Raw genomic sequence first — 26,716 nt, 5'->3', positions numbered from 1 at the left:
TTCTGTTCCACTTGCCGTTCTTCGGAGAATCCTCTGACTGATACTCGACTTTCGATATCTTGAAATCTTCTTTCATGTCTTTGACTTGCTGATTGATATCTTCTCCTTGGCTTGCTCCCTCAAGAAATTGATGGAGGTTCCATTTCTTCTGAATGCTTCTTTTAACAAGTTCGCTGTCCTTGATGGTTTGTATCAAGTGTTCCAATATTCTGTCATCTGTTTGCTCGCCGAACTCGCAATCCTTTGATTTTTCGCGCAGTCGCGCTGCGTATGTGACAACACTCTCTCCTTCGATTTGTTTTTGCTTGTTAAATGTGAATCTGGCGTGGTGCTTGTTCTTTTTCGGTAGGAAATGGTTGTCTAGTTATCTTTTCAGCTTCTTGTAATCATCGTCTCCGACCACTGGCGCTGTATCTGGCAAGTTACGTGTGAGTTTCTTGATTTCTTTGCCGCCATAAATCTTCAGGGCGCTCATGCAGTCTCTTATTTCTGTGATCTTGAAATACGATGTTTCGTCCTCGAAGTCTTCAATCCATTCTCTCCATGCCCGTCCAACTTCCAGGGGTTTTTTCTGGAATCTTAAATGGCTCTATCTTAAGTGATTTTCCGACGCTGAATACTCTTATTTCTGTCGGATTCGGCGCGTGTCCTTCAGCTCCTTCTTGGCCTGGCGTATCTGACATGATTTCTTATCGAGCACGTGGTCTCTTCGCGAGTTCTCTTCGGCATTTTCTTGCTCTCGTTGCCTCTTCTTTCTTCTAAATTTTCGGCCGCTTAAGTGCTTCAAGGTCTTAGCCGTAAATTACGCTGATTTTCTCTTCTCTGCTTCTGGTTTTCTTCTTGGAATCCGCGATCCTCGTCGCCAAATGTAAGATCGTCAATGAACACACGCCATGTTGGATAGAACTAATTTAATGCGATATCACGTGGTACAATGTAGGTTTGCACTGCGTGCAGAGGAACGGATATTACACAACCTTGCCTCTACTTTCTTCGCACTTGCTCTCCACTTGTTACTGTAGTAGGCGGGTAAGCGAGCTGCAAGCTCTCGAATTGTGGAGTAACTCTCAAGCTCCTTTAAGTACTTGATGGACTTCATGGTCTCTTGCATCATGACAAGGAAATCCCTAAATTCTTGAAGCTCTGTGCTTGAGATGCATGGCCACTAGTTTTTCATTTTGTCCATGTAGGCTTCATAGATCCTAAAGGGATCTCCGAAAAGTTCTTTCAGCATTTTTCTAGCTCTCTTGTATGCGTCTTCTGTCCGCAGTCCTAACAGACCACTGATTGTTCTTTGTGCTGCTCCACACGTGTACTCACCAAGATAATAAAGCTTGTAATTAGGCTGAACAACTTGGTCCTCTATCAGGCGTCAAAGGCATTTTCCCATTTCAGTATTCTAGGATGTTTCCCTCGAATACTGGAGGCTTTGGGACTGGAACGGTCATTCGTCGCAGCAGTTCAACTTGCGTTTTCTGAATTTCGGCGTTTTCTTGAATGCGCCAAAGTTGAGAATTGTATCACTCAGAATCGGTCCTTGCTGCTGATTGGTCGGTATTTTGCGGAACCAAGGCCGGTGTGTTTACGTCTAGTCGCGAGGGGAAGCTAAGCGATGTTCTCGCACCTGTACTTGTGGTTCTTTCATTCGAATCTGCTGCCTGGGATGGCGTTGTAGTGAGAACAATGGGATAGTTGATTTTGTCATCATGTCCTTTAATTTCGTTGGGGACACATGAATTTGCCTTTATTTGCTGGAGATAAGGGCCAGAAGTGCTTAACATCCTTTGTCTTTCTGTTTCGCCAAAAGAATTTGTTCTGTTTGTTGCTTCTTGTGGAGCAATAGTGTCATTTAATTCAGATTCTGGGAGTATTTTCTGAATTGCTTTGGCCACCGATAGTTCTCCACGTAATTCTTCTTGCTCATCTAAATGCTCTAGCTCTTTCTCTGAGAGTTTTAATTTGTGTCGCCGCCTGTCGATGTCTTGACGCCTTTTTAGCGTATCTAATTTCGCGTTAAGTTTTGCGGTTTAGATTGCTGCGTGCTTCGAGGAGGACGTTGAGGACGATCGAATGGACGATGAGGATTTCCTGGAGCATGGTGATCTTAGCAAGAAGAGTTCAACTCTTTCTATTTCTTGGTCCTTTATTCTCACTTTGACGTCCACTAAACATTCTAAAACTGCAGTATTAGCAGATCAGTCACGTTTTCATGTACGGCTTTGCAGCTGTTCAATTCAGCTTCTAAGCCGTCTTTGCAGGCGTTAAGTTTAACCAGATCCGATGGCTCTCTTAAGCATTCATAGATGGCGTCTATGTGGGATCGGACGTCTTTTACTGCTCTTTCCCTTTGTACCGATTTCTAAGTCGAATTGTAAACCCTTTTCAGTGTGGTTTCTGTTGTGACGTTCCGATCGTTCTTCGAATTTCTGTTTCCAAGTTGCTATTTTCTTTAGGGCTTTCATAAGCATGTTGTTCTTCAATGTTTTCTGCTTTATCAGGTTCCATTGTCTAATTTCAGTTCATAACTCAAGTCTTTGGAATTTTCTTTCAATTTGAGTTCTTTGTGTTCGTTTAACCCTCGTTGTTGACTGTAACAGTTTCTTAAGTCAGAATTGAAATCTCATTCTCCCGGGTTGTTTGCATGGGCAGTCGAAACTTGTTAGAACACCAAGCCAGTATAAGAGGACAATCTTTTCTCTGTTGTCTTAAATCCTAATCTTGTGGCCTCAGGGCGCTTTCATACGAGTCGAAGCAAAGCGGTCAACTGAAATAATTACATCAAGAAATCACTAAATATCGTTGCATAGTTCTAACTTAGAAAATTATCACAATGATTATGCCATGTGCTTATGCTAATTTAGAGCCTTGAGAGCGGTTGAAATCTAAGTATAGCTCTCATTAGAATAACAAATTTACGTAACAATGTAAATATCAACATCAGTAGATTGTAGCTCACCAACGTTTGCAGGTCTTGATTTTCCTATGAGAATTTTGTTCTAACTTGTCTTACGATCTTGAACAGAAGGGGTCTTAGCTTGAACTGAATGGGGGCTATGTTTGTTAAGCATTTAATGCATCAATCACAGTAACGTCAATTAAATGGGAAAATATTTCTCAACTTTACCGGAAGTGGTTACACATCTTATCTTCCAATACTTTAAAGAAACTATATTTATTGAGAGGAATAATAACATTGACATCTGCCTTTCCTGTTGTAAGAAGCCTTCTTCCTTCAAATCCTGTATTCTCATTAGCATTAGTTATTGCAGCATCAGTATCCAAATACCAAAGACTATTTTTAGCAACCGATCTGCTGTGATCATCAGAATATTCTAACAGATTCTTGACTAAAGTAACGTTGTGAAGATTATCTGTATCATAAACGATTTTACCAGCAGATTTGATCATCAGATTTATGAAACTATGTGAGCCATTGATTACTGAAACTCGATCTGCTACATAAGCTGTTCCATCAGCTTTCTTTTGTAATTGAAGTTAAATTTCAAAATACACATTATACCAATCATAAAATGCCAATCTGTCATTGATTGCAAATTTGTAACCATTTTTATCTTGGTATTGATTAGCACCTGGTGCTCTTATTACATCATCTAACTGGTATCTAACCAGTTCATTTCACTGTAACATTTCACGTGATCTAAAAGCCATTATAATATTAGTTTATATAAAATTTATTTCTTTTTAATTACGCCTTCTCCCAATATCATACGATTCAGTAACATATCAGTACTTTCTTCTTTTATTGTTGGAAGTTTTGTTTGTTTCCTACCCCTTAGTTGCTTCATTATCAGATCACCTGATTTTTCTGCTGCTTTTTTACCCGAACGCTCACCAGCGTGTTCTACTCCAGACTTTATTGCTTTTTTTGCGAATGGTTTGACAGCATTTTTTAATACAGATGATGCTATGCTTCTTATCAGTTTAAATATATTGTCAACAATGAAACCGTTTCCTTTGTGTTTATAAACAAATTTACCCATTTTAGGATGGTAAAACCTTTTAAATTCGTATGGTTTCATATAAATAGATTAGACTTCTTTTCAATAACAAAGTAAAAGCTGAATCTGCGCCATTCAGATCGATCTGTCTTCTTTTACCATCGGTTATATACATTTTTATTCTCACAATAGTGTTCTTATTTACAGGATTAAATGTAACTCTCCGTGGTTCCATAGTGAAACTATATGACGGTTTCAAGATAGTCGTACTGAATGTGTATATAATATCTGTATCTACTCCATCAACAAGACTAGTGTTTACCAAATCACAGTGTATTTTTAGCATTTTTGTATCTTGACTCTAATTAAGCATTCGTGATCCATAATTTTCAGCATCTTTGAGAATCACTTTATCAAAGCCAATAAGCTCATGAAAATTTGATTCAGTCAAGTCAAGTTGGTAACCTGTTTTCAATTTGATTAATACTCTGAAATTGGGCGTATTGAAATTCTAAAGTTATAGGGTATTTATCTTTTTTTATCACCATCATCACTTTTTATAATGGTATTATCTTTCAAAAACATGTTCAGGTTGATGTAATTATAAACACCACTGGGAAATGTACGTTCTTTCCAAGTTAAACCACCATCTGAGCTGTATTTTATTTTGTGATTATTATAACCAGGATTGACATTAAACCAAGTGAATGACATGTTTATTATTCTGTTCAAACCAACCGTGTATTCATGATTACTGTCCAAAATAATTGGTCTAGTAAAATTGGTTACAAAATTGGCTTGTGCATTGTTTGCACTACTGTTATTCAAATAACTTGATAATACAATTTCTCTTTCCATATACAGTTAGTTAGATAATATTTTGAAATAATTTTTGTGCAATTTATTGTATTGTGATTTGTTAATTGCTGATATACGTAACAATGTGTCTAACAGAGCATCTCCCGTGTTTCTCATCTTTATTGATGTATTGCCAGCCATAATCTCTCCTATTATGATTTCTAATTTTTTGAGAAGCTGTTTTGGATCATTGAAAAATACGTTTCCACCTTTCTGTTTTTGAATTCCAGATCCTTTCATCGTTTTGACTTTGGTTTTTTTTATTGACTCAACACAGCATTTGCATTCTGTATTCTTTTCCGATTCTCTTGCCTTTCAGCTTCAGATATTACTCCACTTTAGAATTGTTTTGTGCGTTGGGCTTGATAACCTTTCAATTGTTTGTGTCTGAATTCTGCATCTTTGATCATTTTATCAAGATATGCTTTATTTTTTTGTAATGTCATTTCAGGTTGATTCAATCGCATTTCTACATCATCATAATTTGTTACACCAATATCATCTGGCATCTTGCTAGCCATGTCTTCATCAGCTATCTCGTAATCAGGTACTTCATCATCGTCGTATTCTGGAGGCATTTCTTGTGGTTCTTGAGACAAATATTGAGGATCAACATAAATCTCTTTTTCACCTTCTAAAACATCTTTCAATGATTCTTCATATGTTGGTGGTTTCAGTACTATTTGTTTTTCTTACTCTGGTGAAACAGGTTGATCAAATAAATCACCTAGATTCATGTCATCAACCCCATCTTCAACATTAATACCATAATTCGGTACACCTTCCTTCTTATTTGTCTTTTGTCTCATTGGTGGTATTTTCAAATTACTTGTAATAACATCATCTAATTTAGTTGTTATTGGTTCAAATACTTTTTTGAAAGATGCCTGGCTTAAATGTCTGTTTACCAATGTCACTTTGTAATATTGTATTATGAACATCATTGATTTTATCACCTCATTCAGATTTCTTTTTAGCAACTCATACGAAAATTTATAGCCTGACATGGCAAGAATCGGGCTTGAATCTGGCCATAGTGTCATTTTTTGTGGCGTGAGTTGAACGAGACAAAGCGAGACACCAGATTTGTCCCGTTGCAGTAGTCGACCGAGACATTTGTCTCGCTATGTTCTTAGCGGTAATATGGCCAGAATTTAGGGTGATCAAGCGAGTCTGATTGCATGTTGTTTATGACAATTAACGTGACATTTGTCACGCTGTATTATGACTAGGAATGGAATGATACATCGACGTGATGGTTTAAAATTATTTACGAGCCCCTGTGTTTTGAGACCATGACTTTGCTTGCATATCGGCGATAATATGGCTGGCTTTGAGCATGTTCCAAACACGACAATAAAATCAGTACTGTTTGCAGAGCTGCCATTCGTGAAGATGATTGATTCGTAAAATTAACTTACGTGAAATAGAATAATCATTTTGGAGAAGAATGTCGCACAGCCCAAATAAAAGTATTTTCGTCATTGTATTAACCTAATTGAATCCATTGTTTTTTTTTATGTTAAATTTCAATATTACAGTACACATATATTTGTGCAACTGGAGGAAGTTCGTGGAAAGATAAACATGATCTCTTTATCACATACAGACATACAATAAGCATAGTTTATTTCTGTTTCTGTATTTACAATGCCAGCACACCGCAGTTATATCAAGTGCTTTGATGATATTAGAGAAGCGACAGTGAAATAAAACATTCCATTGTTAAACCTAAATTATACGTAGAGATAGCACAGACGTGAAAGAATTTGAGAAATTTTATCTTACGACTCATTCATTTACTGAGCAGATGTAATAACACAAGCAGTATACGATGTGCAATTTTACAAACAAGAAAGTGTTGCAAATATCTGCGATTGCCAGAGACATTAAAACCAGAGCACAATAGGCATTGAGAAATAATCTATATGCGATAAGGCCCTATTAAAGTAGGCGATCTAATTGGTTGTCGATGTACTACTGTCATCACAGCCGCAACATGTGTGAATCAAGATGGCGGACACTAAATTTCTGGCTCCGGTTGCTTTCGCTCTACTTGGCCTATTTGTAGCCTGCATCTCTATTAAGGGGTTGAAATATGGATACTCAGATGATCAGCTCCTATTTAGCAAAGCTGGGGTGACTCTCTCATTGAATGAATGGATTAAAACAGGCCTTATTACTTCGTCAACGTGTCGTGGTCATGTTGCTTACCTTCGAGTTGTGGTCAAGGGATACTTCAGATTCAGGGCTAGTCGCTATCCGAAGACCAACTCAATGTTTAATCTAAGTCGCCAGGTCATCAGTGGAGATACCTGTCCAAGTCCCAGACCTTCCATGAGAACACGCTGTCAGGGATGTCTCAGAACGATAGCGATCCACCATCGATTGCTCGAATGAGCGACCTGTGAAAGTTATTATCATGTGAAATGCGGAGACGTAAAGCCAAAGGAGTTCATCAACATCCAAGAAAACAAACTAGACTGGATTTGCAGGCAGTGTACTTTCAGATCCATTCTCCCATTCTCCTCCTTGTCAAGCACCTCATTCCTTATTCCAGCTCCATCGATGCTGAACCTTCGGAATGCCACCTAGCAGACCTTCTTACCAGCTTAGACTATTCTTCAAAATCTTTGAGAATCACCAACCTAAACATCAGCAGCCTGAGAAATAAACTTGATGAACTGAAAGTTCTGCAGGAACTTTGTAAATTTGACATTATTGGAATTACCGAGAGTCATCTCCACAACAAAGACAGAAATTCTGAGCTTAATATAGATGGTCTTAAATTCATCTGCGGAGACAGAATTGGATGAAAAGGTGGCGGATGTGTACTTTATTACAGGGAAGACTTACAAGCAATCCATCGGAGGGATCTTAGTCACAAAGATATGGAAGCTATTTGGATTGAACCTAAATTTCCCATGAACAAAGCTTTATTCTCAGTTGTTTACTATTCACCGGACCAAGTAAAGTTCGAAAATTTTAGCGCTGTCCTCAAAAGGGCTTGGCTAAAAACGAACAATATTTTCCTACCGGGTGACTTCAACTGCAACATGAAGTTTTTTCTTACTCCGAACAAAACTGTGCCACCGCTAATTTCCGTAAAATTAAACCAAATTTTTCAGTTATTTAATATGCAGAATGTGATCACTACGGATACCCGCGTGACTCCAACTTCAAATACGCTTACAGATTATTGTCACATCATGTAAGGACCTGGTTAAAAATGCCAGCTCTTATTCCTTCAGCATTTCAGACAATAACCTCATCTACGCTGTTATCAGGCTTGTTTGTGAACGTCCACTGCCAAAGTTTGTACAGTCCTGTAACAACAACAAACTGAACAAGAAGGACTCCAAACGCGATATCGAAAGTGCTCCTTTTCATGTAGCTATGATTTTTGATGATCCGGACGACATGCTATGGATGTGGAACAAATTATTTCTACAAATTGCAAACGTTCACGTACCAATGAAACAGGTTAAGGTGAAAAGTCACTCACTTCCATGGATCACCAACGATATCAGGAGGAAAATGGACAGGAGATTTAAGCTCTACAAGGATGCGGTCAACATGAGTGATAATCAAAAATGGCGGGAATATAAATACCTAGGAAATACCATAATAATAATAATAGATTTGTATAGCGCCATATCCATGGCTCATGGCGCTTTACAGTAAAAAATGTTATTTAAAAAAAAATTTACATTAAAAATTTACATCAGTGATAAAAAATTACTAACAAATAAAATAGCTAAGCTGTAAAAATGAAAGTAAAACTAGGAATCATTAAAACCTTTAAATAAAAACTGACTAACTTAACTAAGTTAACTTAACTTAAATACCATCACAAATGAGGTAAGGAGTGCGAAAGCAGAGTATTTCAAAAACAGAGTCAAGGAAGTCAAAACTTCCAGTGCTTACTGGAGACTCATGGGAGACACGACAAATCTGTCCAAATGCCATAAATAAATTGGGCCCCTGAAATGGGATGATGGAAGTCTGGCTGTTTGCGACGTGGAAAAAGCAAACACAATGAATGCTTACTTTTTTCGATTGGCGCGACACTAGCAGCACAGTTACTGGTACTTCAAACTGAAGCAGACACAAACATTGACCAACAGGCATAGCGATCTTAGATGCCATCAGAATACAAGAAAGTACTGTTAAAAATAAAATATCGAACTTAAAAAAGAACAAGGCAACCGGCCCAGATGACATTGCCCCGGGGTTAATTAAACTGCTTGGAGAAACTGTGGTACCCCCATGGACATCTCTGTTTAATTTAAGCTTCAAGACAAGCGTCGTCTTCCAGGAATGGAAAACGGCAAAATTAACAATAGTGCATAAAACGAAGTGAAGTGAAGTGAAGTGAAGTGAAGTGAAGTGAAGTGAAGTGAAAGACTTTATTTAATGAGGGTGACCCGAGACAGTAGCTTAAGTTACTGATAAACTTGGGGCCCTCAGCTTAAAATAATTAGAATGCTAAAAATATATTATTTACAATAAAATGCTAAAATACGATATTATTTACAATAAAATACTTAATTAAGTTACTATTAAAAATGGTTACAAATAATAAACTGGACTTACAATTTCAAACATACTACGAATAATAAGAGTTAAAAAATTCCATTAGTTTTCTGTTAGGGAAACACGCTGATGATACGAAACGGACAGAGGAAACTATCGTCCTCTCTCTATTCTTAGCATACCAAGCAAGATTCTGGAATCATGTGTCAGCAATGCAATTATAGACCATGTGCTGAACTTTAATTGTCTGGTAACAGATAATCAGTGGGCATATCAAAAGGGCTACTCCACCGAGCTCCTCCTTGTCCACCTGACAGAAACTTGGAGAGATGCGATAGACTCAGGTCTCTTGGTGGGTGCTGCATTTGTCAGCTTTAAGAAAGCCTGTGACTGTATAGATCATGACATCCTATTTAACAAGCTTCAATGTCAATTTGGAATACGTGGCCTCTTACTAGATTGGCTGACGAGTTACCTTACTGCAGTACACGGCCCTAAATGGGCAATGATCCAGATTTTGCTTGGTGTCTTCTGGTCTCCCACAAGGAAGTGTCCCACTCTATTTGTTCTCTACACAAGCGATCTCGTCGGGTCAATTCAGTCTGGGACTGTTCATATGTACGCTGATGATACGACCATCTACTGCATAGGGAAGAGCATAGACGAGGTTGCTGCTGCGCTAAATCAATCCCTAAACGAGTTGTACGGGTGGTGTGGGAGAAATACACTGACCGTGCACCTGAAAAAATCTGAATACAAGCTAATCCACAGAGGATCCTTTACAGGCCCCCACCCATGGATATACCTTGGAAACAAGAAGAAGAAACTGTTAGTAGCCCAGGATCAACTGGAGGGTACCAATCTGTTTGGCATACACTTGAACTAGAAGGTGTTCGAGTACCTAGAGTAATTGTCCAACACTTACTTCGAGAAATAGACCCTGAAGGCATCTTGGCACGTAAAGCACGCCGACTCAAGAGAAGAGTTTACAGCAATCCAGGCCGAAACTATGCATGGCACCTTGATGCATATGACAGGTTAAAATCCTGGGGGTTCCCAATGCATGGATGGATTGATAGCTTCAGGAGGCACATACTATGGCTTAAAGTTGTTCGCTCAAATAATTTGCCTGAGATTCCAGGACAGTACTATATAGAAACTGTTGCTGAATTAGGAGGTGTCCTAGTTGAGCTTGTAACAGGTCTGGGTGCTGAAAATGGCTTAGCTGCCTCTATGCAGTGTTTCCTCAGAGAAAATAATGATGCTCATGGGTATGTGCCCTCCCCAAGGAATCAAAGAATTGAGGGATGGTGGAGTTTCTTTGTAAGAATCAGATATTATGGTGGAGAAGTTTTTTTCAACACTTAGAAACCCAAGGTATAGTCAATACCACATCTGAAATCCACACAGAGTGTCTTTGGTACTTTTTTTCTGGTGTACTGGAAACAGAGTGTGATCATGTCAGAGAGCACTGGAACACTCATCGGATAAGGAAATCCCGGGCATGACACTCTGCATGGAAGACTGGATTCATTGTTTTTCTCACCAGAATACCATGGGAGTGCCACAGATTTGCTTTTGGAGGTGCCTGTGATAGAAATAAATGAAGTTTCACAGCAGTGCATCAGGGAAATAGAGACCAATGTCTATGGGGAATACTTTGAATACGTCAGAGCCAGTTTTGGGTCATGAAAACCCACAACTTGGCAAAGTGCATTTGACTTACTTCAAAGACTAATTTTCATAGCCAAAAATGGGTACACTGGGTAGATGCTTTATAGTAATGAAAGCAATGGCTATATATTAATTAAAGTGTTCCAAGTGATTGATCCAGCATTAAGATGTACATTCCAGAATGCCTATTTGTCCAAGAAAGATTGAAACTGGGTATTGACATTACATATCAGATGTCTATTGTCCAGGACTGCCCATATTTTGCATTCCTCATTTTATCTCTCAGTAGGCTTGGCAAGTTTTTTTTGTGAATTGTAAAAAAATAAAACAATGTTTTGAGACAATTAAAAATTTAATTATTGTGGGAAAATGAAACCTTTGATCAAATTCTGTGGTGTTTTCCTTACAGCATAATTTTTATATGGCCAAAAGATTAAACCAAACAATTATGTTGCTCTTGCATGAACAATGTGGGCAGTCCAGAGCAGACAAATTAGGCCCATCCTGCCCAATCATGTAGCCAACCAGAGCACAGGATTTGTTTCATCTTGCCTGCTTGTAGAGCCAATTACATAATAATAAATAGTATTGACCAAGATAGTTTTGTCTTTATGACTGGATATTGGTCGTGGTCTTTTAATTGTGTTTCTATGAACCTTGACTTCATTTCAGTACTTAAAGGTCAAAATCAGTTTAGCAGGTATTCAGCCAGTCTCACTGCACATTTCAAATGCACTTTTAATAAAGTAACTGAGTCATTTCCCAGCAATTTCTAAACATTGACACCAATAGGCAAGTGAATCATGGGTGATCAATGAGTTATCAGTTAATTAATCCTTGAGTATTGCCAATACTCAATGAATAATCATGAAGTAATCAATACCCAGAAGATTTTTGGCCATTGATTAGTCATTGATGTCACTGATAAGTAATGATTTCATTTTTGAATGGGGGTTATTGATCTAGTTTGCACTTGTCGTTACTTTACAGATATACATATCTCTTGTTGAAAATGAAGACAATAGAACCATCTTGTAATCTCAAAGTTGAACAAAATGTGAAAATGAAACAACTTGATAAAATGTGCCGGTATCAATTTACATCTAGAGAACTCAGCCAACACTAACACAGGCCAACAAATTGCCACCAAAAGCTCTTATCACTGATGCATCTTCAAAACAGAACTAAGAATACCATCACGTACTCACTAAAACAGGAACATTATTCTGCAACTAAAGTAATTGCTTGTAAAATGTTTCAATTTCTAATTAAATCAATGAAGTTCAACCTCCTTTAACAAAGGCAAAATGTATGTTGCCTAAAGCTGATAACAATTCTTATTACAATTTGCTTGAACAAGAACATGAAATGGCTTGCCATTAAATCTATTTAGCTTTGGCACACACCGTTACAGTGCAGTTCCGAAGGCACGCGAGCGAAGCCCCGTACCTTAGAAAATTTGGTAACCCATCGATCTGAAAAATTTTGGTTGTCACGTGACTGTCCATACATAAGTACATACGTACGTCCGTCTGTCCGTCCGTACGCCAATAGGGACCTTAAGAAACAAGGACGGGGACGGCCTTTGACAAGCGAGACTAGGCCTGGCCCTGTCGTTCTTGCCAAATACAAAATACTTAAGAATCTGTATTTTCGCATAGGATGGTGATACGGATACTCTCTGTAATGACGTCCTATAGAGATGCCAGAAATCTTCTTTTAGATAGCTATAATGATGACACTATAGACTAAGATGAATTTTGCATACTGTATGAAGAATATTTTTCCAAGAATCCAGAATTTCCATATGAACAGTATGAACTATTTGACATGGACGCGATGGATGATTTAGAATGCAAAGCCAAATTTTGCATTAGGAAAACTGAACTTCCACTGCTTGCGGAAGCACTCGATATTCCCGAAACATTCGTTTTCCATCAAGGCACGACAGCTCCTGGAATTGAAGGTCTCTGTGTGTTTTTAAGACGAGTGGCCTACCCTTGTCGCTATTCCGATTTAATCCATCATTTTGGCCGACCAGTACCAGAACTAAGCATGATTTATAACATCGTTTACAATACACATTTACAATACACAAGGACACAAAATCACACAGTGGAACAACACAATTCTTTATCCTGTGAGCCTTGAGAGAAATGCAGTTGCTATCTCTGACAAAGGTGCAGCACTGGACAACTGCATAGGGTTCATAGATGGAACTGTAAGATCAATATGTCGTCCAGGAGAATTACAAAGAGTTGTTTACAATGGACATAAGCGGGTCCATGCACTCAAATTTCAATCTGTGACTTTGCCTAATGGTATGATTGCTAATATATATGGTCCTGTAGGTAAGATTTATTTCCTGTGGTTCATAACAGTAAATTACACGAACCCAATTAGAATTTGTTAAAAACACAGGTATGCCTTTGTAATCTATTTCAAGGCTTCAATGTTTCTGATCCCTTGGTGGGGTCTGGTCCAAAATATAACCAGGTCTAGACCAAAATGTCAGTAATCCCTGACCCTATAGCCTAAGCCCTGATGGTTAAGAGACTGACCTTCAGGTTAGGTTAAGGTCTAAATTAAGGTAGAGCAAGGGTGTTAAGAAGTGCAACACACACCCCAAATAAAACTTGGTGGAGTACCTATCACGTTTCTGACTAATCTGAATGTTCATTATTTTGGTTACCAATTTTATTCCAGAAGGAAGAAAGCATGAGCTGGGATGATGGCAGATTCTGGCCTGCTCAATGATCTGCAACAGTATGCATTTTCTCCAACTGGTCGAGCCATGTGCCCTTACGGTGACCCTGCCTACCCTCTAAGCGTCCATCTCCAGGCTCCCTTCAGAAGTGTAGTTCTAACCCCTGCCATGCAAGCATTCAACTCCTCCAAGAGTACTCTGCGTGAATCAGTAGAGTGTCTTTTTGGGGACATTGTGAACTATTTTAAATTTATGGATTTCAATAAGAATTTAAAAATTGGTTTCAGTTCTGTAGGGAAAATGTATATTGTCAGTGCACTACTTCGCAATGCCCATACCTGCTTCAAAGGAAATCAAACTTCAGATTTTTTCAATTTGGATCCCCCAGCCCTGCAAGACTATTTTGTTTAATATTTGTTCAAGTGGCTGTAAGGCAGAATGGGCAGATCTTCACGGACCCAAATAAGAACATATTCTTAAATGACATGTATAAAAAGTTTCAGGTGTGTAATTTCAAGGTTGACAAAGTTAAAGTGTATTTTAAAGTGTATCATAAAATATGAATGCTAACTACTGAATTCCAGTAGTCAACTTAGCCAGCAATCAATAACCTCATTTAGGCCCTTTCTGCAAGCAGGCAAGTGCTAGGAGTACCCTAATAAGAGGATCGAAGATAGCCTGAGTGTACAGGTAGAATGAAGTTGGGTTACCCTGCTACCCAGGACAACTCTGTCCTATCACACTTTAGTTAACCTGGTAAATATCTCTAGCAAACAATAATAATTCTATTGCCAAATACTATTGTCACTTGAATTACATAACTGATCAGTTCTTCAAATATTTCAGCGACAGTAGCAACAAACACGACTGGGAATATTTTGTCGCGAAAAGCTGTTGTGAGAAATTTTCTCTACCGAAAGCAAAACTGAAACAGGTTTTGAATTTATAAATCTTTCTTCAGTCACAATTTTATTTATCATATTTCAATTCTTGGAGCACAAATAAAGTTGTCCCAGGTAGAGGACTTCTCACTAGCAGAGGGTTTACAAGCCAGGTACGGTTAATCTGGTGCTACGGTAATGCTAGTGCTCAGCTACGGTTACCCTAGTGCCAGGGTAACCCTACCTGGCTTGTAACCATGTCTTTGCAAAAAGGAAGAAATTTGGGAGTCCTAGCACTAGGGGTACCCTACTTCCTCTTCAGGGCGTTAATTTGTTTCTGTGTAAAATATTAATACAATCAGATCAAAACATGTGAAAACAAAGTTTTGTAAACTCAAATGTTTCCCACTTTATTGCATTGCAATTAAACATTTCTTCTCTACTAACTTAGAAACAAGGACTAACAACAGATCATTTTACTGTTTTGCATGCATACCAATCATGGCCTGAAAGTCCTGCAGCTGCTTTTGTTGTTGTTGCTGCTGATGCAGCATCACATGTGAAAACAAAGTCTTGTAAACTCAACATTGCCAAGTTGTTTACTACATCGCAACAAATCATTTTACTTCTTCTCTACTAACTTATTAACAACGGCTAGCATCAAATCATTTTGGCGTTTGGTTTGCATACCCATCATGACCTGAAAGTCCTACATCTGTTGCTGTTGTTGTTGTTGCTGATGCAGCATCACTTGCATGAAGTTGTCCTGTTTCTTGGACTCAAGCTCCAGCTGCTGTCTCCTAAGATCGAATTCCTCTTTTTGGATTGCCTGAACCTGTTCATTTTTTTCTCTTAGAAAGTTCAGTGTGTCACAGCCACTTGACCTTTTCCTCTTTCTTTTCCCTTCGCTTTCTCCCTTGTCAGCTTGTCTTTTCCGAGTTTGTCCAAGTCTTTCCATAGCCTTCTTCCGAATGTTCTCTGCATTTTCTCTGTCTTGACTGTCCTTCATCTTGTTCTGGTTGTCAACAATTCTTTGTTCTGTCTCAGCTGCATCTTCTTTCTCAATCAGTTCCTCTAGTGTGACTTCCACTTCTGTCATATCAGTTTGAATTCCACTCTCTCGTTCTTCTGTTTTCAATTTGGTTCTCAGCTCCTTTGAAAGGAGGTTATAATGGTCACGGACTGCCCTCTTATCAACTTTGAAGTACACTTCCTGAATTTTGTTTGCGTTTTGGGCGACCTCTTCCCACTTTGTTCTTCTAGCCAGCGTACTCTTTTTGGTGCCAGTAAAAGGATCTACTACCAATATTTCCCGGCATAACATTTCATCATGAAGAGTGCTCCAAACAATTGGCTTCCTGAAAATTTTGATCAATATAAAGCCCTTCAATAAAACCGGGTTCCAAAATGGCGTCCTCGATGAGATGAAGACAGCAAGGCCACGAGTTGGAAGTTCTCGTGTGCATGCCTGGTGGTGCAAATTTATTTCCGGCAACCATCCTCATTCCTCCCGTCCTTGTATCTTAAGGTGCCTAATACCTTGAAAACTAAGAGTAGCACCATTACAATAGCTACATCTTTGATTTTGGGTGTTCATGCTATTGTTAATTGACAGCTGTCACAACAAGCTATCCGCTGACCAGTATCACGTGATCATATTGCAGGCTCAGGTTTATAGCTCATTGAGGTTGCGTGTTTTGTTTTTTAAAGTTGACCGCTGGCCAGTTACTGGTTTACCGATTGGATTGCGGGCTCAAGTCATGTTATTTCTCTGGGGGAGAAGGAAGGAATACTTGCAAAGGCAAAATTTCGGCACAAATTAACCCCTGGCGCGTTGTTGACGTTTCCTCTCACATATTCCTTGTACAATCCTCTCTTGGAAAGACAAGTCCCTGATATATTGTGTAGGTAATTTCTACAATCTTGGTTAGGCTTTTTGGGTATAGTTTGTTAAAATTTAACTGGAAAAAATAGCAAAACCGCACGCTGAACAATTACGTGCTCACAGTTGATCATTTTTTGAGTTTCTGATCCAAGAAAAAATAATTCTCTTTTTCCGTTATTGTCAGTTATTGCAATTAGGAGCTCTGCTTTTAAGCTTGGCTAAATTTATATATTACATAAAGAAACAGAACTTAACTTTTAGCAAAAGCTTGTCCCTTGCAAAAAGCAAGAAGCATGATCCTTTTGAACTGTTCTTCATCTTGCATATAGACCACTGGCATGGTGAGGTTTCTTGCACATACTCCAACAATAGGAAAGCAAATGGTGTGATTTGGTTGTCGTTGCAAGCATTCATGGTCAAACTTGACTGAAATAAGCAATTTGTCTCCATTCATTGACCCGATGTCTTAGGCCAGTCAACCATCCTAACAGACCTGCGGGACTTATGTCAGCAGACTGGAGCTGGACTTGTGAAGGTCCTTCTGGTTTATGCTCCCCACCTTCCCTATCCTCATTGTCTTCATGATCATAGACAAGCTCTTCACTGTATCCAGTTACTGTGATATCTTCAGAGGCTAATATGAAGTCATGAAGGTAGTCAAACACTGTTTCCTCTACTGGTCGTTTGGATGTCCCTTTCTCAGAGAACTGGGGCCATAGGAGAGAAACCACATAATTTGCATCAACTTCATCCTGATTTATGAGGGGAAGTGTTTTACATAAGTCTTTATTATTCTGCATTGCACTTTGGAAACCATAATGGTCCAACCCTCTCTTGAATTCTTTGAGATGCAAGAGCCTCTTGCTTATAATGCTCAGTATCACTGTACTGGTTATAGCCTCAAGGTGGTCGTTACTTATCATCCCTGTATACCCATGCTCCAGTATTGTTTTCTCCATTCCTTTAGGGTCATTTGCAATTCTTGTGAGCAGTTCATTTTCATGTTTGGTACGATGCTGTGCTGCAGTGAGCTGATTTATGTCTACCTCTTGATTGATTAACATGTTGTACACACACTCCTCAAACAGGTAAGAGGGTGGTCCACCCTGAACAATGCTATAACTAATGAAATCTGTGTGCATGTGTGAAAGAACCCTTTATGAGCATATAACATAGAGTCAGTAGGAGAGCCATGTGGAAACATCAGGCTTCTCATCCGGTCAATGACCAATGCTAGAAATCGGTCAGTGTAAAACGCAGACTGCAGACTGCAGACCGGGGGTAAAATGCAGACTAAGGGTAAAATGCAGACTGAGGGTAAAATAAAATATTAATAATAAAAAACAAGTCATAAGGATAAAATAAAGAGTGTTCGTACAAAATGAAGTTGAATTCTGTACACGTCGTGTTTTGGCATCTCTTCTATCAAAATGATCATACTAACGATTATTTGAGAACGCCAAAATGTTATAAATTCTTGTGTTTGGATAGCCGACTGTCACCTTTCAGCGAATACCAATTCACAAACCTCTTGATATATTAAAGTCGAGTACAAAGATTGAATGTATTTCACAAACTAGGCTCGATACCTACAAGTTTAGCTTGCCCTGTTGTTGTGCTGTCGTGTTTTGCTTGCCTTGTGTTCCGAACAATTCCAAGGACATTTGAAGCAGCTAAGACACGTGGTGGTTTGAACGTTATTAAGACTTTGTCGATGAAAACAGAATAAAGGAAATGCGCTGCAAGAGTTGGTCAGTCCCAGACCTAATCGTGTAAACAAAATTCAAAATGGCCGACACGAAACGAAGGTAAGATACATAGAATTACGATTAGTTCGGGCCCTTGTGGAAAACTGGGGGAGTTCAAGAACTCAAGGTTGATAATATAATGTTTGACTAAGGCTGGGAAACGCCTTTTGGTTTGAGTTTTCGGGATTTTGGTAAAAAAAGTTACGGGTACGTGCACGAACACTCCCAAGTCTTCATTTGATCCAGATTTGATCATCTTGTTTTTTTATTATTATTATTTTATTTTGCCCTCAGTCTGCATTTTACCCCTGGTCTGCAGTCTGCAGTCTGTATTTTACCCTCAGTCTGCATTTTACCCCCGGTCTGCAGTCTGCGTTTTACATTGACTGTGCTAGAAATTCCTTTGACATGGCACCGGTGTCTATACCGTCCTCACCTGCAAAATGCACTGGTAATAGATTTTCTGGGGCATTTATATTTGCCTCTCTTTGCCAAATTGCCAGGCACCATTGTAGACTGGATCTCCTTCTCACAACAATGAAGAACTGAACATTGCTATTGACTCTTTCTTTCAAGCAAGATATGAGACCCGAGCAGCTGTCAAATTTCTCCACTATTTCCTGGCTTGCCAACTTGCGAATAATGGAGTCCTACTTATTGTTTACTCCAGAAGAGGACTGGTCATAAGGGGCAGGATCTTTGCTGTTGTCTAGTTCAGACTGGAGCTGCCTGGCAAGCATTTTCATCACTCTCAACTTGGGTGAATCTCAATTTCTTCTCCGATGGACTATGTTCATCCTCTGAATGCAGGCTTTCTTCCGCAATCAGTATCAGGATTTTCACTTGCATTCACATCTTCGTTTGTACATAGGTACAGCACAATGCTCTTATAATCATTTCCAATCTCTTCTTTGTATCTTTTCAGGCTGAAGAACTCTGTTGTTCCAGGTAGAAACTGGGCATCCTTGCCATTCTCATACAATAATCGGTATTCTTCTCCCTCTTTGTAACAGTTTCTATGATAGGCTTTAAACTTTGCCCCTGGCTGGATACAGATATCAGTATAGGTGCTCTATTAGATGTTTGAAGCATAACTCTTTTCTCTCTAACTGGCTTTAGCTTTGACTCTTTTTCAGTAAATTCCATTAGGCCAATTGCTACTGCCACTTCTTTTTCTTTGTCTTTCGCTGTTGTCCTAGATACATGCTCTTTCCACTGATGTCCTTTCCATTCACGATAAGCAGAGAATGACTTGATGGCCTTACCACTGACACATGCACTTGAAGAGAGGGCAATTGCATTTGAAAAGTGGACTGCAGCACTTGAAAATGAACTTGCAGCACTTGACGATGGCACTGAAAATATATAAAGAAAAATTACATTCTTCACGACTGTTATCCTGCCCAAGAGGGAGGTCTGACTTAGCATTAAAAGCATGTTTAAAATTCACAGTTAGGGAAGCAGAGGTTTTGACACTCATTTCATTTCTGTTGCTGATTGATTCAACGATAATTGTCACTTATTTTTTACATGTAGCTGCACTATTGTACTGCTTGCTTGTGCATTAGGCATGGTTATTAGTGTTAGATGAATTAACTGATAAGAATAGCCTTTTTTCTTCAGTCTGTGCTTGCAAGGGCAATGGGTTGATGATAATTTTTCCAGTGATTAGTGTTATATCCAGTAAGATTTCACTCAATCTTGCTGCCATACATAGTCTTGAGGTATGGAGGATTTAAGGAAGAGAGGTGAGATGTTTTGCACAAGGTTTTTTAAAGTATCCATATGGCCTGAGGAGCCCCCACAGTTTTGGTGTCCACAGCCACCTTTGCTAGCTTAGAAAAATGATACTTCAGACACACCAATAGAAGTGGGCTGGGTGTTTAGGCTTGGAGTCTGATGACATCATATCGGGAAGGCCCACAAACAAAACGTCTTCTATCTATGTGACCAGTCCTGAGGTGCTGTGTGTTTTACTTTCTATGCATTGGGGCCATAGTTCAAATTAAGTCCATGTGGGAATTATATTACGTACTTAACCAAGTACCATAATGTCAAATTTAAAAGATTGGTTTGTAATCCTTGATTACTGAGCAGTAGGAAATCATGCATAATTCTCATGCACATTCCTGGATGTCTTGAGTGGTAGTAAGAACAAAAAAAGGAATATTGTATATCACGTTATTTATGTGTTGATGTATTTAGCACAAATGTGCTATCATTGTGGGCACTAAATAAATAGACAAATTTCTCACCTGTGCAAGAAGGTGGACTTTGACCAGCATTTCCAGTTGAAGAAAGTTCTAGAAAAAAATTTTAAATTTGTAAGTTATTTATTGTTGTGACTTCTTTTAGTATAATTTCTATTAAGTATTACTTATTTTTTTAAACTCATATCTTTTTTGTTGTTTTGATTGATTTATCTTTACTCTTTACTGATTCACTCATTTTAATCAATCAATCAGTCAGTCAATCAATCAATCAACAATAACTCATTCACCTGCTCACTAAATAATTGTTACAGCAGAACCTTCACACATTTCGTGTTATTAATCCTCTTCCAACTTTCAAATCACTTTCATATTTAAGACCTGAGTGTGACAAAATGGAGTTTGTGACATTAACGGTTTAAGATAACTCATCCGAACCTTCGTCTGAAAGCTAACCACCTAAGCTGAACATGCTAAGCCTGCTAAGCTACAAGAACAAGTTACTCAAGTGTGCAGTCTGCAAATGTTACACAGTGTAAAATGCATCTTCCTCACGAATGCATGCTAGAGTACATTAGACTTGCTCAATTCTGGCCCACTTTAAGTACTTCTGTCAGAAAACTATGTGTATAGCACGGCTTCAACATTGATTAAATAGAATGACTTAGCCTGACAAGCTTGTAAACATTAACAAACAGGTGAAATACTCCATCTCCCGAGCCTAAGTTAGACTGCTTTATTTCAGTAAAAAAGTAAAAGAAAATATAGTAGCTTTTAAATACCTTGCCTTTTCCACAGTTTGAACAGTAGTTCATGCCATCGGTAACTTGCTTCCCACAGTTGCAGCACAACATCTTCCTGGCGACCTCTTTCAAATGTCCAAGATGGTGGAGATGGCAGGAAGTGATGAGCAGCCGCTGACCCCTTTACTGCATTTTCTTATCCCATGGTGCACCTCGACAGCTCGCCCCAGCCCCCACACTTTCTTTGATTCCGTGAGGACATTTTAATTCTTATTTCTTTTGCCGTGAGGTCGAGTTATTCTTTTTGCCATTTGGTTATTCTTTTTGCCGTGAGGTTATTCTTTTTGTCGCGAGTCTTTTTCTTTTGCCGTGAGGTTATTCTTTTTGCCTTGAGGTTATTCTTTTTGCTGTGAGGTTATTTACCATGGTTCTCAGTATTTTCAGTGCAAACTACATCCATAGCACCGATAATATAAATCGCCAACACACACAAGTCAACTCCATAAAAACAACATCCAACAATGACACAAAATGGCGAACGACAGCTCTTTTGAGTTTAGAAAACCATGTGCTTTGACATTCAACTATTTTCGGAATTGAACAGTTTCCGAATGAAAGAATCTATATTACCAGTACTCAAAAGTGCTCTTATAGATATAGTTATTAATCACGTGACCCAATTTTCCAAAAGATGAGTCCCTTGGTGATAAATTTGGGAAATCTATCCAAAGCAAGCTCAAAATGCCAGGAATTCCGCAAAATTTGGATTTTAGGTCTTTTTATTAACCCATTGACTCCTGTGCCGGCCGTAACCGGCCATTGTAACTACTTCCTGTAAAGTTGAGAAATATTTTCCCATTTGATTGACGTTACCGTGATTGATGGATTAAATGCTTAACGAAAATAGCCCACATTCAGTTCAAGTTAAGACCCCTTCTGTTCAAGATCGCAAAACAAGTTAGAACGAAATTCTCATAGGAAAATCAAGACCCGCGAACGTTGGTAAGCTACAATTCACTGATGTTGATATTTACATTGTTATGTAAATTTGTGATTCTAGTGAGAGCTATACGTAGATTTCAACCGCTCTCAAGGCTCTCTATTAGCATGAGCACATGGCATAATCATTGTGATTACTTTCTACATTGCAAGTTAGAAACGCAACGATATTTAGTGATTTCTTGATGTAATTATTTCAGTTGACCACTTTGGTTCGATTCGTATGAAAACGCCCTGAGGCCACAAGATTAGGATTAAAGATGATAAAGTAAAGATTGTTCTCCTATACTGGCTTAGTGTTCTAAGGAGTTTCGACTGTGCATGCAAACAACCTGGGAGAACGAGATTTCGATTCTGACTTAAGAAACTGTTACAGCCGTGACGAGCCTTGACCAAAACTGGCATCATCTATGCTGAACTTCTGCAGGAGGAAAAGATCTTTCCAATGATACCCAGATCAGAGTGATCAGCCCAATAGAGCCTGAGATATGCACAAAAATGCTCAAAAAGTTGAGTGAAAAACTCAGAGCAAATTTCCTGCCCCTACATGTGGCTACTCCATGGCAAAAATTCCCTGTCTTGATGATGCTTTCTCAGAATGTTTTAAGCTGGAAGCAAGCCCAGTAGAAGGTCAATCACTGCAACAAAAAGAAAAGGAGAGAAAGGAAAGGCAAAAAAAATTAAAAAGATCGAAAAGCCTAAAGCCTGAGCGAAAATGTCATAAAACGCGATGCTAGTGGAAAGAAAGGCATGTTGTCAAGTTGCAAATGCCTTTTTGAGTAGATCGGAGCTAACTTGGCCTATATGCAGCGTGAAAATCTCCAAAATGTCCAAAAATGCTTTTTTGGCAAAAAGCTCCAGGAGTCAGTGAGTTAAAGAAAAAAAACAATACAACATTGGGCTTACCTTAGCTTTTGTTTCCTTTCATTCTTCCTCTGGGTGACAATAAAACATTTTTAACGATTTCATTGATTCGTCCACGGACCACGGTCGATAAACATTGTAGCTTTTAAGATTTTGATGCAAGTATCATCGCTTTTACAATTTCCATGTCGATATGTTGCAGTTAGTGTTCCTTAGCGTAATAACATCCCTTTTTTCAACCAATGAACGAATTCCTGTTTGCTGATCAAACGAAAAACCATCTTTGGCCTCTCTGCCGTGTTGTAGCTTCTTAAATGTCCACATTTTTTCAAGATAATTCAGTAAGTACCATTGATATTTTGAGAACAACAGGTTATCCACATACATGTACTTGTAAGCTCTAGGGAAGCCATTTCCATCCACTCATGTTTATCCTAACATCCTTGAGGGCAAACTATGAATAACAATGTATATTTTAGAAAATAGCCAGAAGAAAATACCTGCCCTAAATGGTTAAAAGTTATTTCTGTAACTGAATAGCTTACAGCATGAAATCACAAATTTACATGACATTACGAGATACGTTAAGTTCCGTAAAGCTGAACTGACTGCTTTACGGAGAGTTAATAAAGTGACGTAAAGCTGCGTAAAGTTGTCAATGCCGTAAAGCTCTATAAAGGTAGTTTAAAGTGACCGTAAAGGTCAAACTTTATGCGACGGGATATAAATTGCTGTAAAGGAACCTGAAAGGACATGTAATGATTCAAGTGCCTTTTGACCACTAGGCTTGCCACAAGTCAACTTCTATAAAATTAACAACAAAGTTATGTTAAATGAGCGCGACAAAGTCACGAGGAGTGACAAACCGGCAAAACACCACGGAAATGGACTTTGAAGAAGTCTATTCGATAACCTGTAACGCTTTTAACAAGGGGAAAAAATGTCTTTCAAAAACTGAAAGGCACATTCAAGTTATTGGTCAGAATTTTTTCAAAACCTGACCAGTTTTAATTTTGTGTTAGTAAGAGGAATAAAGCTCGTTTTGGAGAAGTTTTGGTGTATTTAGTGGAGAAAGTCCCGAGACCTTCAGACAAAGATCGTTTCTCTGTGGGATGAGTTTAACCTTGGAGCCTGCAGAGGAAGGAAACTCCTAAAGGTATGCTCTTACTGTAACGGCCCAGTAGCTTCCTCAGTCGATTAAACCAAGTGAAAGGCTGACTGGACAGCTGAAAAGGGTAAATTTAATGCCCAATATTTCGGTTAGACAAGACTAACCTTCTTCAGGAGCTACACGTTTGAACAAGAAATCACAAAACATATTATGAAGGCGAAAATACCTTAATTGGATTTTTTCTGCGAGTTTACTTTTGAAATGAAATCGACTTTAAATGTGTATCGAAACGACTCAAGACAAAATAAGGAACGACTTACAGCAGCATTCTGAGTGCCCGACCTTCAACAAGTATGGCTCAAGGGTCTTCCACATTAGATACCAGGTTCTCTTGGTTCTCACGCCATTTTTTTGGCGTCCTGTTTGAAAGGTGTGAAATGCCGAAGCTTGCATCAATCTCTTGGTCCTTTTTAAACTCGTGGATATGCGAGGTGTAGAAACGTGTTTGCTGCAGGGACTCCGATATAATATCACTCACTCACTCATTCACTCACTCAGGTGTAGACACTTCGTAATTTGTTGGCCCGAATGAGAGCGCCTGAGCCCGACGCCATGTTGGAATAGTAACCGAGCCCGACGCCACATTGGAATAGTAACCGTGCAGTCAGTGCTAGCCTTGCTATCGTGTTTGTGCGGTTACTACTCATCAAGCCAGCCTGAATGGTGATTTTGTAGCTTTTACACGACCAATAATATTAGGTCTTTTGCTAAATTGAAGTGGAGTTGACTTCGAATGTTCAAATTAGTACTATGGCCAACTTGAAGGCTGAATTTCATTAGCATTTGACTTGTCAGGGGTTAAAAATAACCAGGAGATGTACACTTGTTTGCTGGAAAGTGACCTGAAAATAAGTAAATCTCATGCTAATGTGGTAAGCTTTGATGAGAATGTGTCTTATATGAGCGAAACGAACAATTTTTTATGAAAAAAAGAGCTATTGAAAACAGGACAAACATCGGCACCATCATATAATTTTCAAGTTTGGCTGATTAGATCTCCTGTGAGATCCAACGTTCAATCAATCAGGACCTTCGTTCACAGTGTTGCAGTTTATAGCACTTAAGGTTTCCATGTTGAGTTGTCCATGTTCAACCGACATCGATTTAAGTTTAGATTAATATTGCGTTCTCTATACTTGTCTTGTTTATTTTAGTACATTGATCTGAACTCAGAGTGGATGAGAAATGCACATAAACTTGGGAAAAAAAATTCTCAAATACTTGATTTTGATAAGCTTAAATGATTTTAACCCTGTCTTTTGTTTACACTTTTGCTTCCTGATTGAAAAGATCACAAAGGGAAAGAAACCTCCTGTGAGCTTTTTGGAACACATATTTATGGGTCGACAATTTTTTTGGACCAACACTGAGAATGCTTGCAAAAGAGGCTACTTATTTTGATGTATTACATGCAATATACACAGAGACAAGCGGTCGCACATTGGAAAAGAAGTGCTATCACATGAGAAACCTTACCTATAGCCTTCAGTGAAATGCAATGAAGAAGGTCCGTAAGCTCGTACGACTTGAATACATGCAAATTTTCCCAGCAGGCAGACTAAGAGTACTCTATGATTTTTTTGGTAGGAGTGTCCTCTGTGACCCAAGAACCCTTATAAACCTTTACCACTCCATGTTCAGCTGCCCCCCTAGCTGTTCTGGACGTATGTGTTTGTAGTACGTGTATGTGTGTAACAAAAGCCAACGAAAAAAGCCTACGTTTGTGAGATAAGTGCGACCTTGCGTGGTACGAACCCGGCTTGTTTTAACAGCCTTCAATAATACACCAATAATTGCAAGTTCACCAACATGTTTCATATCTAGATTACTTAATCCACGAGTTTGGCCATAGGTCTCGTTTGATTCACTGTTTAAAAACTCTACTTTAAACAGGCCAAAATTCAGTTTACCTTCCCTTCTTCTCTGTGCACGATTTCAAGCAGTTTTTGGAGGCATACAGCTGGTGAAAACATCGATACATATGTGGGTACAAGTCAACAACAACAGGTAAGCCACTGGTTTTCTTGAAGTTTAAAGTGTATTTAACTTTCCAGGGTAAAGTTCAGTTGTAAAGTTTGCTTAAGATTTATGGAATTGCCTCTAGTTGCAAATGTTTCTCCAACAAGCAGAAGCTATACATTGTGGAATTTGTTTTTTAGCTGTAAATTATATAGACATTATTCTGTACGATTATATCCCATGCACGTAGATCGTTTCACTGCTAGCCTTGTAGTCATTAAACATGGTGTAGGCTTACAACTGCATGCAGCATTTGTTATTGGGTTATGCATATTATGCTTCAAACTGTCCAAAAGGCACATGTAAACGTAAGCCTGTATGTAATACTCTCGGCAAATCTGAAGTGAATACCGTTTGGACGTAACCGTCTTCAGCAGAGAAACTTTTCATGCTAGTGTCGTTGGTGTAAATATTCTGAAATTAAGGTATCAGTATAACCCATTTGACCGTCCGCGAGCAGTC

The 26,716-nt window shown here is 38.7% G+C and overlaps 1 protein-coding gene and 1 pseudogene across 1 annotated transcript; one reads left to right on the top strand and one right to left on the bottom strand.

The window, feature by feature from the left end:
• Positions 1 to 12,713: 12,713 nt before the first annotated feature.
• Positions 12,714 to 14,168, top strand: LOC145497712 (uncharacterized; annotated as a pseudogene).
• An 801-nt stretch (positions 14,169 to 14,969) lies between these two features.
• Positions 14,970 to 16,470, bottom strand: LOC145497711 (uncharacterized). Its single transcript, XM_081477548.1, has 2 exons — positions 15,242 to 16,470; positions 14,970 to 15,052 (listed from the first exon to the last, which is right to left on the bottom strand). The coding sequence occupies exon 1, from the start codon at positions 15,937 to 15,939 to the stop codon at positions 15,325 to 15,327; it is 615 nt and encodes a 204-aa protein (XP_081333674.1). The 5' UTR covers positions 15,940 to 16,470; the 3' UTR covers positions 14,970 to 15,052; positions 15,242 to 15,324.
• Between the last annotated feature and the right edge of the window lie 10,246 nt (positions 16,471 to 26,716).

Source organism: Orbicella franksi, chromosome 9 (assembly GCF_964199315.1).
Source record: "Orbicella franksi chromosome 9, jaOrbFran1.1, whole genome shotgun sequence".
NCBI classification, from domain to species: Eukaryota; Metazoa; Cnidaria; class Anthozoa; order Scleractinia; family Merulinidae; genus Orbicella; species Orbicella franksi.
Note: the sequence above shows the minus strand (reverse complement) of the source record. Positions and strands in the feature narration are given on the sequence as shown.